This window comes from Montipora foliosa, chromosome 7, assembly GCF_036669935.1.
Source record: "Montipora foliosa isolate CH-2021 chromosome 7, ASM3666993v2, whole genome shotgun sequence".
Classification (NCBI taxonomy): Eukaryota; Metazoa; Cnidaria; class Anthozoa; order Scleractinia; family Acroporidae; genus Montipora; species Montipora foliosa.
The window spans coordinates 32337110-32353269 of record NC_090875.1 but is presented as its reverse complement, the minus strand read 5'-3'; the positions used below and the strand labels follow the sequence as shown (position 1 = coordinate 32353269).

The following is a 16160-nucleotide window of genomic DNA, read 5'->3' as shown; positions in this document are numbered from 1 at the left end:
GAGTGGCATTACTGTGGTAGGCGGAATTCAAAAAAATTGGAAAAACTTAATTGCGCTTTATTTTATAATGATGTGATCTTAGTACATATGACTTGTTGGAGCGCATAAATCATCCCACTTTCTTTAATAGGAGAATTTATAATATTTGAATTCTTGTATATAAGGCTTTACATGGGCTGGTTCCCGAACCATTTTTAAGTTATTCACATGGCAGAATTCTAGCAATAATTTGCGGGGAGATAACTAGTTTATAGCGCCTGAAGCAAACACCACTAGTTGAGGTCTTCATACCTTGTCGTATTGCGATAGTAAGATATGGAATTCGCAGAAGAAGATTTACTGTCACCTCCCCCCAGAAACTATCCCTACCTACAGCCACCCTACACCCCATGCCCCAGGGAAATAAACACAGACCACTAAAGTATACAAACATATTCACGTGAGACCTTTATTTCCACTTCTTCTACCTTTCAATCACAAGGTTCACAGCACTTGAATATCATGATAAAGATAATATACTTACTAAAGCTACCATATTGCTTCTGCAGAATGATTCCACAGTACATTTCTTTTGATATCAAACCTATTATTAAGTAACAAGGGTACATACTTGCTTATATACACTAAAATATACGAAACAGCTTTTTTTAAACACTGAGAGCTCAAACGTTATATTTACAATTATTTGCTGTCACGCAAGTGGTTATTACGAAAATGTTGAATATAAATGAATATTAATCAAATCAAAGCTTCAAAGAAAACTACTCCCTTAAAGTGAAACACTTTAATCAGTCATGGCTCAGTTAATGATAACTACACCGGAACTCACTGGGCAATATAACAGACCAATACTAAACAAAAGGCATCATCTCGAGGCTCTGGGGAATAATTATAAGGATTTGTATGAGTTTAGATGATCGATTATTGTTTCTTGGCTTTAAGCAAGTGTCTGCTCAAGATTAATGAAATATTTGAATGCGATGATTCAAAAAGTCAGACACAACAATTTGGCCATCACTGAGGAGAGCTACTGATATTGGATGCTCAAACTCTCCCAAGTTGCTGCCCTCTTTTCCAAACTTACCAACAAACTTACCATTCAGTTCAAAGACTTGCACTCTATGATTATTACCAGAATCACAGACAAGTACATGACCTGATTTATTCACTGACAAACAACAGGGACCATCAAACTCTCCATTTCCCGTCCCTCTTGTGCCAAACTGATACTTAAAGTACCCCTCCTGGGTGAATACTTTCACACTGTTATCACCACAGTCTGACACAATGAGATAATCACCACACTGAACACAATGAAAAGGAGAACTAAGGGAACTGGGTCCACCTATTTTTGTTAGAAACTTTCCATCAGGGGAAAAAATCTTAATGAATTTGTTACTGGAATCAGCCACAATAATGTTGTCATTGGAATCCAATGATAAACCATAAGGATACTTGAGCTGGCTATCAAGGCTTCCCTCCCCACCAAACATACTCATGTACCTCCCCTCCTCGTTAAAAATTTGGATTCGATGGTTGTCGGTGTCTGCAATATAAATATTCCTATCTTTACCAAAAGCTATTCCTTTAGGGTCTTGAAACTGTCCCTTGTCGCTACCCTGACGACCAAAGGATCTCAGAAAATTGCCCTTGCAGTCAAATATCTGCACCTTGTGCTGGCAAGTGACTGCGATTTCATCCCTGGAATTTACTGCTACCCCCCAAAGATAAATAAACATTCCATCATTCGAGCCTTGTTTTCCAAAAGATAAAACAGGTTTGACATTGAAAGGTTTAATTACAACACAGAAAGGGCTACCACGGATATGTTGCCCGTTTACCTTAACCGACAAATTGAATTTACCTTTAAATGTAGGACAATAGCTGATTTTGTAGGTCCCGTCTTTGTTGTCATTAACAAGAAATGTGGTTATGCCTTCCTTCCCTCTCCCGTCTCTCAATTCTACCATTACATTGTCATTCTTATTATAACATCGTTCGGCAGCCGCCTTTCTTGTCGTTAAATTGAATTGAGCTTCACGCCCAACAGTTCCTTCACAAAGTCCTTTGCCTTCGACAACAGGTTCCTTTGCATCAGTTGGAAATTTCAAAAGACCAATGCCTTCGCTGTTGATTGTCTCCAGGATCTTGTTATTTTCCACGAAAACTAATTCAAAGAAGCTTTCAGGGTCGCGCTCAACTGGCTTCACTTGTGCTACCCGTTCTAGAATGGTTTGCAATGGTTTCTTTAGCTGTACCACCTCGGCGTCTGTGCTTTGTGTTAAAATTTTCTCAGCTTTTTCCAGCGCTAATTCGATCTTCTTTATTTCCTCCTGAATCACTGTTTTTTTGGTTGTTAGACTCTCCAGCGATTTCCTGGTTTCGGTTGCCACTGCCGACTTGATATTTTGCCTTTCCTCTTGAAGTCTCCTCATTAAATTATCAACCAAAACATCGACGTCTCTTAGCATGTCTTCGCTTCGTTGAACAAGCTGAGCGTACTCCTCGTCAATTTGAGTGACCATCTTCACCTTTGCGTACAAGTTTTCTCTTGGCGTTTGAATTAGACCCTCTAATTCGATCTTTTGAGCTTCGGCTTCCTCATGGATTAATGTCACTTTATGTCCTGCGTGATCCAAGATGACACAAGTTTGACAAACTGAGTTTTCGGGACAAATTTTGCAAAAGAACTTTAGCTCTTCTTTCTCATGTCCCTTCCTTGAGCAAAACACGGGTCGTTTCACTACTACCTCATAGTCTTTTTCTTGAAAATCTTTCACGGCCAGAACGCGGTGATCTTTGTAGCTTCGAATGATGTTGTGCGCAATTAAACACTCATCACAATAAAACTTGCAACACTCGAAGCAGTACGAGGTTTTAGAGCTTTTCTTGTCGCAGTTTGCGCATGTTACTTGGGTCTTGTCAGATTCTTTAATAGCTAGGGCATCGATGAAGCCGCTGAGAAAAAAGCTTGTGGGAAGATCTTTCAAATCACCGCTTGCAGGAACTCTACTACGGCCTTGGCATTTCGGACACCTCAAATCAACTTGGCCTCCACTTGCTCGATGCCAGTTGATCAAACAGTTCAGACAGAAACTGTGCAAACATGGAAGGTATCTTGGATCTCTAAGGATGTCTTGACACACCGGACACGAGGCTTCTTCGCGAAGATTGAAAAGCAACTTTGGGATATCCATATTGCTAATCTCCACGCCTTCACGAACTGAGTGCCGTTGCCTATGATATTCCAAGTCTCGTGATTTCTATCTTTAGCTTTTCTTGGAATCAGGTGACCATTAGCCAATCATTGCGATGTGTTTTAAAAGTCTGTTGATTGTTTTGTTTTGGTTCTCTGACTCCCGGAAGTTTGGCTTTTATGCAGGCAGCGAGCTTAAAGTGATAAAGGGAGGGCAAGTGGGTGACCTTTGTGAAGTGTTGTAGGCTGAGATCACGGAGCTCTGCCTAATAGAAATGGCTTTTTGAACGAATTAGGACAAAGGAGAAACTTAACACTTTACAAAACCGAGATTCCATGGTATAACGCTTTAGATAATGCTTCTTTTAATCTGCATAACAGAGAATTGGTATAAACTTAGGAACAAATACTTGGATATTATGAAATGGAAATCAATTATCAGGCTAAATAGAGAACTCTGACTGGCTGGTGTTCGGTCGGGATTTTACAGTACGGACCATTACCATGGAAACCGCCCGTTTCGTATTTAATAATAATAATAATGATAATAATGATAATGATAATGATAATAATAATGATAATGATAATGATAATGATAATGAGAATGAGAATAATAATAATAATAGTCTCTATCGTACACAATAAAAACATTACTGAACAACAAACATGTTCACTTTAGAAATGTCTGAAGTTATCTAATTATCTAAAATTAATGAAAGTTCTATTGGTAAAAACACTTTTAAATTGTTCATTCCTTATATTATTTTATATTATTGCAGCATAATGAAAGAGTGACCCCTATTTCTTAAAACTCTATTCCTAGTAGGTTGTTCCGTGCCGTTGTACGGTATGCTTGAAGCTGAAATAAAATGCCGACTAGTAATTGCTCAGAATGAAAACCGTTATCTGTCAAAAGTAATCCCAAGATATGTTTGCTCCAACACCTTCGATTTTCACAAACATGTTTGTTGAAGCCGTTTCCAGCCCTTCGCATGTTCTTGCGCGCGCAGTACGGAGTGTGCAGTTTGCGATGAAACTTTTGTTTGCAGTTTGCAAGGATACTTTGTTTGCAGTGGATTCGAAGTGTATTATCTCCGGCAGGTACAAAACACAGGTCACAGGTCACAGGTTACCCCTTTACCAATACAGAAAATATCCTAAACATTCATAAAAGCTAAAATCTTAGGCCTAATTAGGCCGAAACAAAAGTTTTTAGGCCTAAGGTTAGCTTTTAGGATACTTTCTGTATTGGTAAAACAATGACCCGTGACCTGTGATTTGTACCTGCCGGTAACTGCATCGCAAACGAAGAGATATTATATCTCTTCGTTTGCGATGCTGCAGCTCACGCGAGTTGGCTGGAAAGCAAATAGACCCATTTCAGTACTTCCCAATCAGGAGGACAAAACAATGGTTGTTCTCTTCCCTGAGAGAAACAAACCCTTCAGATGCAAAATAATCTTATTGTTTTGTCCTCCAGATTGGAAATTAACTGAAAGGGGTCTATACAATCCATGCAAGTAAGAGTATAGAAGATTACTGGCTGAAAATTAGAGCCAATTTTGTTGTTGAATTTCTTAACGGAATAAAATTATTTCCAAGTTTTTGAAACAAATTCTTCACACTTAGCCAACTGAGAAACAATCTAACTAACGATAGTTGTCGGCTACCTTTCTCAAAACTAAGACCCTGTCCAAACGAATAGCGGAGATATCGTTGACGTCACCTATTGTGATTAATGTGCCAACCAGAGCCTCATTGGCTGTCGAAACAATTTAAAGGGTCTTTTGTTCCTTTGGTTGGCATATTTGAATAATAAAAACAGTGTTTGTAAACATACACTTTCTTTGATTCCTATGGTTCTTTTTGTTTCCAGGTGAAGTTGGTGCTGGTTCGGCAGCTGTTGCTGTAGCAGCAGCACAAGCTGCCATACCAACTCTTCCCATGCAGCATGGTAGAAGAGGCACTGAAACTTTAAAAGCGCCATATGCTGCTGCACTTGGTAAGATATTAGAGACCCGGGATTAGAGATTTAGTTACAACAACAGCAACACCACAAAACAGTAGGTTCAGTCAGTGGAAAATTGTGCAGTACATCTTGTGTGCATTTGAGTTCTCATCTCTACCGTTGTCCAGAGAACGTGAAATTCCAACCTCATGATTCTGGGGTACTGCATTCCTATTAACTCGTCTCCTGAATAATGTAGCAGAACTGCACATACTCATTGTTTTGTCATTTTTGTGAAGTGCTCTAAATGGCACAAAGTCGTATTTTTATGGACCAGGAAGGTCTAAAGGAACCAGAGAAGAATATATATATTGCTCATTAATATTAATATTAATGCTTATTTCATTCATTTATCGGACCTAAAACTCACCTTCTCACAATAAGACACTAGTTTGTCACGTGAACTTTGTACTTTAACATCCTTAGGTTACCAACTTCGCGATTTATAAATCGCAATGTGATCAACTTTGTCGATTTTATTTGATTTGCGAACAAACACAAATACGTTGCTGCAATGAGCTAAGTGAAAACAGAAATCGACAAAAGAATCACAAACGACGAAAAAAAAAACGAAATGACGAGTGGAAATAATACTTACAAACGTTGTGCGGCTTTTAAAAACGGAACAAACTAAAGGAAGGGACGATAAAACTTCAACAAGGCAACGTAGACTCTCCGGAGTACAAAATCAGAATGTATTTTTTAGCAAAGCGGCGAATTTTATACTAATAAACTTAACAAAGGCAAAATTATGCAGGGAAAAGCTAACAGGATAATGATTACGAAAACGACATATAAGCGTGACAGGAAGTAATTCTAAAAAAAGACATTGCACCAAAACAAAATAAATTCTGTGCTATTTACCGTACCATAGAAACAACAAAATACAACAACGATATGGAGAATTATGCAGTGTGCCGCGGTAACCAGCACTGACTTTATTACAGACTCAAAAATAGGCAACACAACACTCCCTGGGGGGTTGGATACCCTAGCACATGCAATACAAGGCAAGCCGAGCACGTATCCGCCGCAGCGGACACTCGGAGGCCAGAAAAAACCTCACCAAGATTGGCGCAGGAAATCTGGGTAGGAACTAAAGTAGGCTACGGCTGCCTGGCCCTCCTACTGGACCCCTAAAAACGAACTAAATTCTCACAAACCGAGTAATCTCAACAAGCTGTTCTGGCACAGCTTCAAGATAACAAACTTAGACTTCGGGTTCTTCCAACCAACATGCCTGTCCTTCATTGAGGAATCGAGGGACCTGACTGTACTTGTAGGCTGTGTTTGTTGCGCTAGACTCTAACACAATATCAACCAGACGGGGAACCATTAACTGCAATGATGGAACCTGGAGATTCGCCGTGAAGCCCCCGTCCCGCAAGATATCTTTTAAAAATAAAAAATAAAAAGCAGAAACCAAAATAAGGTTAGCGAGCAAAAATATAGCAAACAGACACTGCGCAAAATCACAAAGGTAAAATATATAATCCAGGCAGGAGCAGCTATCAACAAACAGTTAGAACAGAGGGCAAACAATGCAACCTCTCTAATGTATCCGCCTAAAGTAGGCGTCATGAAACTCTGGTAAGACCAGCATCGCACTTAAAGTGCCAAATCCTAGTATACAACTAAGACCACGCTCAAAACTCGTAAGAGTGCAGCAACTCACACAACTATGCCGCCCGGTAACCGTAGCAAAAGCATGCCACACACGGGCCATTCGGTTAACCGCAGGCAAATGCTGAACAGTGCAAGCAAAGTCTAAAGCATACCAAAGGTAAATACAAAAACAAACCGACAATCAAAACAGACAGGCCCGCTTGCTTAGAACGACGATCAGCACGCCTCTCCGAGCGAAAAATGCGCTTTTCGTCCTCTGAATTTGACGCCAACTTGTCCGATAAATATTCCGAGACTGTCGACCAGCCAAACTCACTCCGGTCAGCCAACTTGATTACTTTAATACGCTTTTCGGTCAGCTCTATACCTTCTTCGATAGCTCTCTTTGCCTTTTCGTACTTAGAGCTGGCCAGGGAATGTTGAGCTATACGTACGTCCAGTCGAACGAGTGCGCTTGGTCTTCAGGAAAAAATATCTTCTTTTTGACTCAGCTCATTTGCTATGTGGTAAGGCGAATGCGAAATTTCGGCGGGATAGATAGTCAGTTTTGTCCAAGTTTCGGCTTTCTTCTTATTCCTCCGCTTTCCATTTCTCCCTTTAAATTTCGCGCGCGACTGGTTTTCATCATAACGTATTACGGCGTTTTCTTTCTTCATGGCAACCATTGTTTTCGCAAAGACAATGGCTTGACTCCGAAAACGCGCCAAGTTTAAACCGTATATTTTCAAACGCAAAAGTCTACAACTTATTCTGCTCCAAATTTCCAGAAAAAGCTATTAACGTGTAGGTAATACATGTGTATTAACTAATCTGCTCTATCATCTGAACATTTGTCCTTAGTTTGGCAGAAAATCGATGTGTAACTCTAATAAGGGTCTTTTTCCATACTGCCGATACCGAAAAAAGCCCGATTTTCAAAGTAAAAAGTCTACAACTTAATCTCGTTTATTTCACTTAAAAATAGGCCACCATGATATATTAACCCTTTAAGTATAAGAATCCGCTCTATCATGTTAAAGAAATTGCATTTTTACGTCCAGAAAAGACGATTTTAGTCAGTCTATCGCCCCCTAAACATCCATTTTCTTTACTATTTTGACGCTTTTATCGCGCATTCACGCTTGAATAGTCCGCTGCAATGGCTCATTGACATGCGTAAATGTCGCACCATTTCTCCCGATGAATAATAATAATAATAATAGTCTTCATCGTACACAATAAAAACATTACTGAACAGCGAACATGTTCACTTTAAAAATGTCTAAAATTATCTAACTATCTAAAATTAATGACAGTTCTATTGGTAAAAACACTTTTAAATTGTTCATTCCTTATATTATTTTATATTATTGCCGCATAATGAAAGAGTGACCCCTATTTCTTAAAACTCTATTCCTAGTGTCACGGAATTATGTTTTTTTGTCACCAGTTTGTAAATAGTTTTAGCCAATCGTCTTGTTCGTTAGTCTGAGTGTTAATTATCAATTGTACGATTCCCTAGTGTATTATGCATTATCCGATTTAGTGTTATAGAATTTCTTAGTGTTGTAATATAGTCATTGCTTGTAGTTGTAATTGGAATAAATTAGTTAACTATATATAGATGTTAAGTCGTGGGCGTTGAAGGTTTTTGCTGAAGTGGTTTGGTTTAATATTGGTGCAAGGCTTGTTGACAAGAGGAAAGGCCAATTTTAGAAGAAAGTGGACGGCAGAAACGCTCAAACAGTCAATGCTGAAAGTCATTAGCAGACCCCAACCGTTCATCAAGACAAAACCCCTTTGTCTACGGTGGAGGAACGAGCGAGGAGAATATTACTGTACGACTCTTTAGTGAAAAGGAGAACGGGAAAAGCTGAGCGCCGGCGGAGTTGACAAAAGAGGAACACGACACGTAAAGTCCGAGAAAGATAGAAGGCGCCGGAGAGCAGAAACAGAGGCGGACCGAGAAGCAGTTGGTTTAAAGCTGCATTGCTGGCTGAGGTTTGTTGGTTTGTGGGTTAGTCGGTTTGTTGGTTTGTTGGTTAGTTGCTTTTTGGAGTGAAAGCGAAGAACTGAACGGAACTGTTTAATATTGTAAATATTTAAAGTAAAGTATTTAGTTTATTTTAATTACTGTTGTCATTTAAATATAAGTTAAGCAAGTTTAGGTTTTCTTATTTTTCCCTCTTCTAAATTAAAATCTTTAAAAATTATATTCGTTATAAGTTTCATGCTTGTGCGTTGCGCAATTGTGGGAAGGGGCGTGTGTGTGTTATTGTTTTTTTTCGTTTTGTGTGCGAACCCACCATCACATATTTTTGGTGTCAGGAGTGGGATACTTTTCCCGTGGGAGTTACACACACCTCAGACACAATTGAGCGCCACACTTATAAGCATTATGGCTGCGAAAGGTCCTGACTATAATTCTTGGTCTTTGGAAGACCTTAGAGCTGAAGCAAGGAAAAGATCTCTTCTATTTGTAAGAAAAGACGGGGTGAAAACTTTAGCAAGTAAATTGAGAATGCAGGATAGACTTATGAGGGGTGAAAGTCCCGCAGCGGCAAAGGAACTGGACTTTAGTGCTACAGAGGATAAGACCGAATTACTTAATGAATTGAGCTTTGAACAGCAGATGAAATTACAAGAGCGAGAATTAGCCGTTTTAGAACTGCGTAGGAAAATAATGCAGGACGAAAGGGACGCCGAAAGGGAGAAAAGAGAGTTTGAAAGGGAATTGGAGAGGGAGAGAAGGGAATTTGAAAGGCAGAAAGCACGTGAGGAAGAGGAAAGATCCATTAGGGAAGAGGAACGATTGCGAAGTCTTAGACACGAGAATGAAGAGTTTACCATTCGAGACGTGAATAGGCAACAGAGTGCCGTAAAAAAAACCAAGTTTATAAAAATCAGGGAAATGAGGGAAAGTGAAGACATAGATGATTACTTTAGGATTTTCGAGATGACAGCTAAGGCCCAATCTTTACCTGAGGCAGAGTGGGTTGGAAATCTTGTTCCCAAACTCACCGAAAAGGCCAAATCCATTTACCTAGAAATTCCAGAACCGGCCTCACAAGACTACAAGCAGAGCAAGGCCATAATTATTAAAGCGTATCAACTGACGGCAGATCACTATAGGTATAGATTTAGAACCTCCGAGAAAACGGCAGATGAAGACTTCGTGCAATGGGGGAATAGAACTCGAAGGTACTTGGACCGTTGGATGGCTGTTGCCGAGGCAACTGGGGATGCTAACAAGATCTTAGAACAGATAGTGATGGAAAGACTCCTAGATGCAGTCAGTCCAGAACTGAGAGCTTGGTTGAAGGAGCAGAAGCCAAAAACTGCCGAGGATCTCGGAAATCTCGCGAATCTTCACGTTCAGGCAAGAAAAGGTCCACTAATTTCGGGTAAATATGCTTCTTTTAGTAGGGGGCAAGGTTTTAAGCAAAACAAGGAATTGAATGTAAAAGAGGGTACGTCGCCAACGCAACCAAAACAAGGCCAAAAGTCAGTAGTTCCCCAAAAATTTGTTCCACCCAGCGTTAGGAACGCAAAGCCTGAGGTGACTTGTTTCAAGAGAGGTAAAAAGGGACATATGTCGTATAACTGTGGAAGAACTCGCAATACAACTTCACAAGGGTATCTCTTATGTATGACGCCACTTAAGACTGACCAATTAGAGTTCCCAGCGTGCAATGTTAGAGGCAGAATTTCGGGCAAACAAGCTGAGATGGTTGTCGATTCTGGGTGTACGAGAACCCTCGTTCACAAAAGATATGTTAGCGATGCATCTTTGTCCGGTGAAAAGATTACTGTCTTAACCGCAGCAGGCGAAAGGCTGGTAATACCTTTAGCCTGGGTAGAAATTGAGAGTGAACAGGGAAAGTACAAGGAATTGGTGGGGGTATTTGACAGGCTACCCGTTGATTGTCTACTTGGTAGGTCGTCTTTTGGTCAGACCCTCTCCAAGAAAAATATATTGGATCAATGGGAAAACAATATTTTGGCTCACGATAGGGAACATAACGAGGCATTCGTAATGACCCGACGACAAAAATCATTAGAGGAGGCGCAGAAGCGAGCAGATGAGATGATTGATCGAAAAAACTCATTCGCAGTTAGAAATTTGTCGCAGAAAGAGACAAAGAAGGATAACGGTCTGATAGAAGGTGTTTTGCCAACACTCTTTGAGGAGCAGGAGCCTTCTGGGAACGAAGAAAAGAATGCGGAAAGTGAGGAGAGGCAGGAGTCACGTATGGAGAATTTTGCACATAACATTCTGGATAGAAATAGGTGTCAGCTCATGGAAGATCAGCAATCAGATGTAACACTCGAAAAGGCTCGTAGTAAAGTGTCTCAGAAGCCCCCTGAAGAAGCGGATGGTTATTTTATTGAAAAAGGATTACTTTTGCATCGTAAGTTTTTGGGAGACTTTCATAATGGGGTAAAGTTTGTCGATCGCATAGTGGTTCCAGAAGCCTATAGAGATGAAATTCTTCGTGTTGGCCATACCATTCCCCTAGCTGGCCACATGGGAAGCACGAAAACACTTAATCGAATAGCAGCCCATTTCTTTTGGCCCGGTTTCAACTTTGATGTTCGCAAATATTGTGCAACCTGCCCGCAGTGTCAATTGGTGCAACGCAAAATGAAATCGCAAAGGGCGCCTTTGAACCCTGTAAAAATTGAAACAGAACCTTTTCGAAAGATAGCCATCGACATTGTTGGAGAATTACCGCGAACAACAACAGGCTTCAAATATATCTTGACTATCGTTGACTACGCAACACGTTATCCCGAAGCCATACCGCTAAGAAACATCAATTCGAAGACCATTGCTGATGCCCTTATCCAGTATTTTTGCAGAGTCGGAATCCCAGAAGAAATAGTTTCAGATCAAGCCGCTAATTTTGTTGGTAACCTTATGGCGCAATTGTATGATCAGTTAGGGATCTCTAGGATCAAAACCTCAGTATACCATCCAGAGGCTAATGGCTTAGTGGAACGTTTCAATGGTACATTGAAAGTGATGCTTAAAAAGTTTGTTCGAGAGCAGGTGGCGCATTGGGATAAGTACCTCCCATATTTGTTATTTGCCTACAGGGAAGTTCCTTGTGAGTCAACTGGGTATTCCCCATTCGAGTTACTGTATGGTCGTATGGTTAGGGGACCTTTAGCTGTTATAAAAGAGACATGGTTAGAAAAACATCCCTCTGGGAAAGGTTTGGTGACCCATGTCCTCGAAATTAGACGAAGACTCGCAGTGATGCAGCAGGCGGTTCAAGAGCACTTGAAGAAATCACAAGGGACGCAAAAGCGACTGTATGACATTCACAGTTCCAGAAGACGTTTTGAAGTTGGAGACAAAGCCTTGGTTTTACTGCCCACGCCAGGTAGCAAGTTGGAAGTTTCCTGGCAAGGCCCATACAGAGTTACTAAAGTGTTGAATGACGGGCTCAATTACGAACTCGATACTGGCAAGGCACACAAACAACATCGTACGTATCACATAAACCTTTTGAGTAAATGGCAGAGTCGTGATGAAATGGTTGCATTTGTCTTGCAAGAATCGCTCGAGATGCCCTTACCACATGAACGAGATGTTCCAGCAATTTCAAACGAAGAAACATGGGAAGACGTGAAGATCTCCAAGGATCTATCAAAACATCATAGAAACCAGGTCGAATTGCTACTGCAGGAATACACTGATGTGTTCTCTGGAAGGCCTAACGTAACGTCCGCGGCAACTCACCGGATCGACATAGACGACTCTCTGCCAATACGATGTTCCCCCTATAGAATACCACAGAGTCTCGAAACCGAAGTAAATAAAGAAATTGATAAGATGTTAGAGTTAGGAATAATTCGTCCCTCAAACAGCCCATGGGCGTTTCCCGTTGTAGTTGTTCCAAAACCAGACGGAACTATCCGATTTTGCGTCGATTATAGGAAACTAAATAAGATTACAAAAATGGATGCATATCCAATTCCAAACATGGATAAAATGATAGAGAAGGTTGCAGCTGCAAAGTATATAACTACACTTGATCTTACGAAGGGATATTGGCAAGTTCCTTTGGAGAAGGCAACTATTGAGAAATCTGCGTTCATTACTTCTAGGGGCTTATACGAGTTTCTTGTTATGCCTTTCGGAATGAAGACAGCTCCCGCCACCTTTCAGAGGATGATGACTGACGTAGTATTGAAAGATTTGGATTGCGCTGATGCCTACATAGACGATGTTGAGGTGGATACGCCTTCTACATTCGCACAACACCTGTCAGATTTACGCCAAATCCTAGAGCGCCTTCGAGAATACAATTTACATGCACGACCCTCTAAATGTAAGATAGCCATGAAAACTGTAGATTTTGTCGGACATCGCATTGGAGGGGATAGGATCGAACCACGTAAAGCTTTAGTTCAGTCAATCGTCGAATATCCCAGACCTCAAACCAAAAAAAAAGTAAGATCTTTTTTAGGGATGGTCGGCTATTATCGTAAATTTATCCCCAATTTTTCTGAAAGAGCATCCGTCTTGACGGATTTAACAAGAGGAAAAAATCCAACTAAGGTTAGTTGGCTGCTCGAACACGAAAAGGCTTTCTTAGATTTAAAGGAGGCTATGCAAAAACCTCCGGTACTAAGGCCACCTCATTGGGATGAAGAATTTATTTTGCAGGTCGATGCTTCCAATAGAGGCCTTGGAGCTATTTTGTGTCAAAAAGGTAAGAATGGTGAAGAACATCCAGTCGCCTATGCCAGCAGGAAGTTACAGCCCAGAGAGGCAAAATTAAGTACAACAGAAAAAGAGTGTTTAGGAATCGTGTGGGCTGTTGAGACATTCAGATACTATCTCTTTGGCAGAACTTTTATCTTACAAACTGATCACAACCCGTTAACATGGCTGAATCAAGTGCGAAACAAGAGTAGGAAACTTCTTCGATGGAGTATTACACTGCAGGAATACGATATGATCATCGAACATAAGAGTGGAAAAAAGAACAGCAACGTGGACGCCCTCAGTAGAGTTTAAGCTTGCTTTAGTTTTCTAGCCCCATACGCCTACAGTAGTCCTTTTCTTTTAATCTCTATTTTTGTGTTTTCCAACCCCAAAATAGACTTAGAAAGGGGGAAGGTGTCACGGAATTATGTTTTTTTGTCACCAGTTTGTAAATAGTTTTAGCCAATCGTCTTGTTCGTTAGTCTGAGTGTTAATTATCAATTGTACGATTCCCTAGTGTATTATGCATTATCCGATTTAGTGTTATAGAATTTCTTAGTGTTGTAATATAGTCATTGCTTGTAGTTGTAATTGGAATAAATTAGTTAACTATATATAGATGTTAAGTCGTGGGCGTTGAAGGTTTTTGCTGAAGTGGTTTGGTTTAATATTGGTGCAAGGCTTGTTGACAAGAGGAAAGGCCAATTTTAGAAGAAAGTGGACGGCAGAAACGCTCAAACAGTCAATGCTGAAAGTCATTAGCAGACCCCAACCGTTCATCAAGACAAAACCCCTTTGTCTACGGTGGAGGAACGAGCGAGGAGAATATTACTGTACGACTCTTTAGTGAAAAGGAGAACGGGAAAAGCTGAGCGCCGGCGGAGTTGACAAAAGAGGAACACGACACGTAAAGTCCGAGAAAGATAGAAGGCGCCGGAGAGCAGAAACAGAGGCGGACCGAGAAGCAGTTGGTTTAAAGCTGCATTGCTGGCTGAGGTTTGTTGGTTTGTGGGTTAGTCGGTTTGTTGGTTTGTTGGTTAGTTGCTTTTTGGAGTGAAAGCGAAGAACTGAACGGAACTGTTTAATATTGTAAATATTTAAAGTAAAGTATTTAGTTTATTTTAATTACTGTTGTCATTTAAATATAAGTTAAGCAAGTTTAGGTTTTCTTATTTTTCCCTCTTCTAGATTAAAATCTTTAAAAATTATATTCGTTATAAGTTTCATGCTTGTGCGTTGCGCAATTGTGGGAAGGGGCGTGTGTGTGTTATTGTTTTTTTTCGTTTTGTGTGCGAACCCACCATCACACCTAGTAGGTTGTTCCGTGTCGTTGTACGGTATGCTTGAAGCTGAAATAAAATGCCGACTAGTAATCGCTCAGAATGAAAACCGTTATCTGTCAAAAGTAATCCCAAGGTATGTTTGCTCCAACACCTTCGATTTGGAGCCGTTTCCAGTCCTTCGCATGTTCTTGCGCGCGCAGTACGGAGTGTGTGGTTTTATATGTTTGCAGTTTGCGAAGAAACTTTTGTTTGCAGTTTGCAAGGATACTTTGTTTGCAATGGATTCGAAGTGTATAACTCCGGCAGGTACAAAACACAGGTCACAGGTTACCCCTTTACCAATACAGAAAGTATCCTAAACATTCATAAAAGCTAAAATCTTAGGCCTAATTAGGTCGAGACAAACGTTTTTAAGCCTAAGGTTAGCTTTTATGAATGTTTAGGATACTTTCTGTATTGGTAAAACAATGACCTGTGACCTGTGATTTGTACCTGCCGGTATTATTGCTGCAGCTCACGCGAGTTCGCTTGAAAGCAAATAGACCGTTTTCAGTACTTCCCAATCTGGAGGACAAAACAATGGTTGTTCTCTCCCGTGAGAGAAAGAAACCCTTCAAATGCAAAACAATCTGATTGTTTTGTCCTCCAGATTGGAAATTAACTGAAAGGGGTCTATTCAATCCATGCAAGTAAGAGTATAGAAGATTACTGGCTGAAAATTAGAGCCAATTTTGTTGTTGAATTTCTTAACGGGATAAAATTATTTCAAAGTTTTTGACACAAATTCTTCACGTTTAGCCAACTGAGAAACAATCTAACTAACGATGTCCAAAGATATGATAGTTGTCGGTTACCTTTCTCAAAACTAATACCCTGTCCACACGAATAGCGAAGATATCGTTGACGTCACCTATTGTGATTAATGTGCCAACCAGAGCCTCATTGGCTGTCGAAACAATTTAAAGGGTCTTTTGTTCCTTTGGTTGGCATATTTGAATAATAAAAACAGTGTTTGTAAACATATACTTTCTTTGATTCCTATGGTTCTTTTTGTTTCCAGGTGAAGTTGGTGCTTGTTCGGCAGCTGTTGCTGTAGCAGCAGCACAAGCTGCCATAGCAACTCTTCCCATGCAGCATGGTAACAGAGGCACTGAAACTTTAAAAGCGCCATATGCTGCTACACTTAGTAAGATATTAGAGATTTAGTTACAACAGTAGCAAGACCACAAAACTCTAGGTTCATTAAGTGAATAATGGTGCTGTACATCTTCTGTGCATTTGAGTTCTTATCTCTGCCGTTGTTCAGAGAACGTGAAATTCCAACCTCATGCATTCCTATTAATCATC

General features: G+C 40.3%; 1 protein-coding gene across 1 annotated transcript; it reads right to left on the bottom strand.

The window, feature by feature from the left end:
• Positions 1 to 422: 422 nt before the first annotated feature.
• LOC138011835 (E3 ubiquitin-protein ligase TRIM71-like) lies at positions 423 to 3384 on the bottom strand. Its single transcript, XM_068859057.1, has one exon. The coding sequence runs from the start codon at positions 3195 to 3197 to the stop codon at positions 960 to 962; it is 2238 nt and encodes a 745-aa protein (XP_068715158.1). The 5' UTR covers positions 3198 to 3384; the 3' UTR covers positions 423 to 959.
• Positions 3385 to 16160: the final 12776 nt, after the last annotated feature.

Coding starts and splice junctions, on each gene's coding strand:
- LOC138011835 (XM_068859057.1), bottom strand. CDS start 3,197: ATGGATATCCCAAAGTTGCTTTTCAATCTTCGCGAAGAAGCCTCGTGT.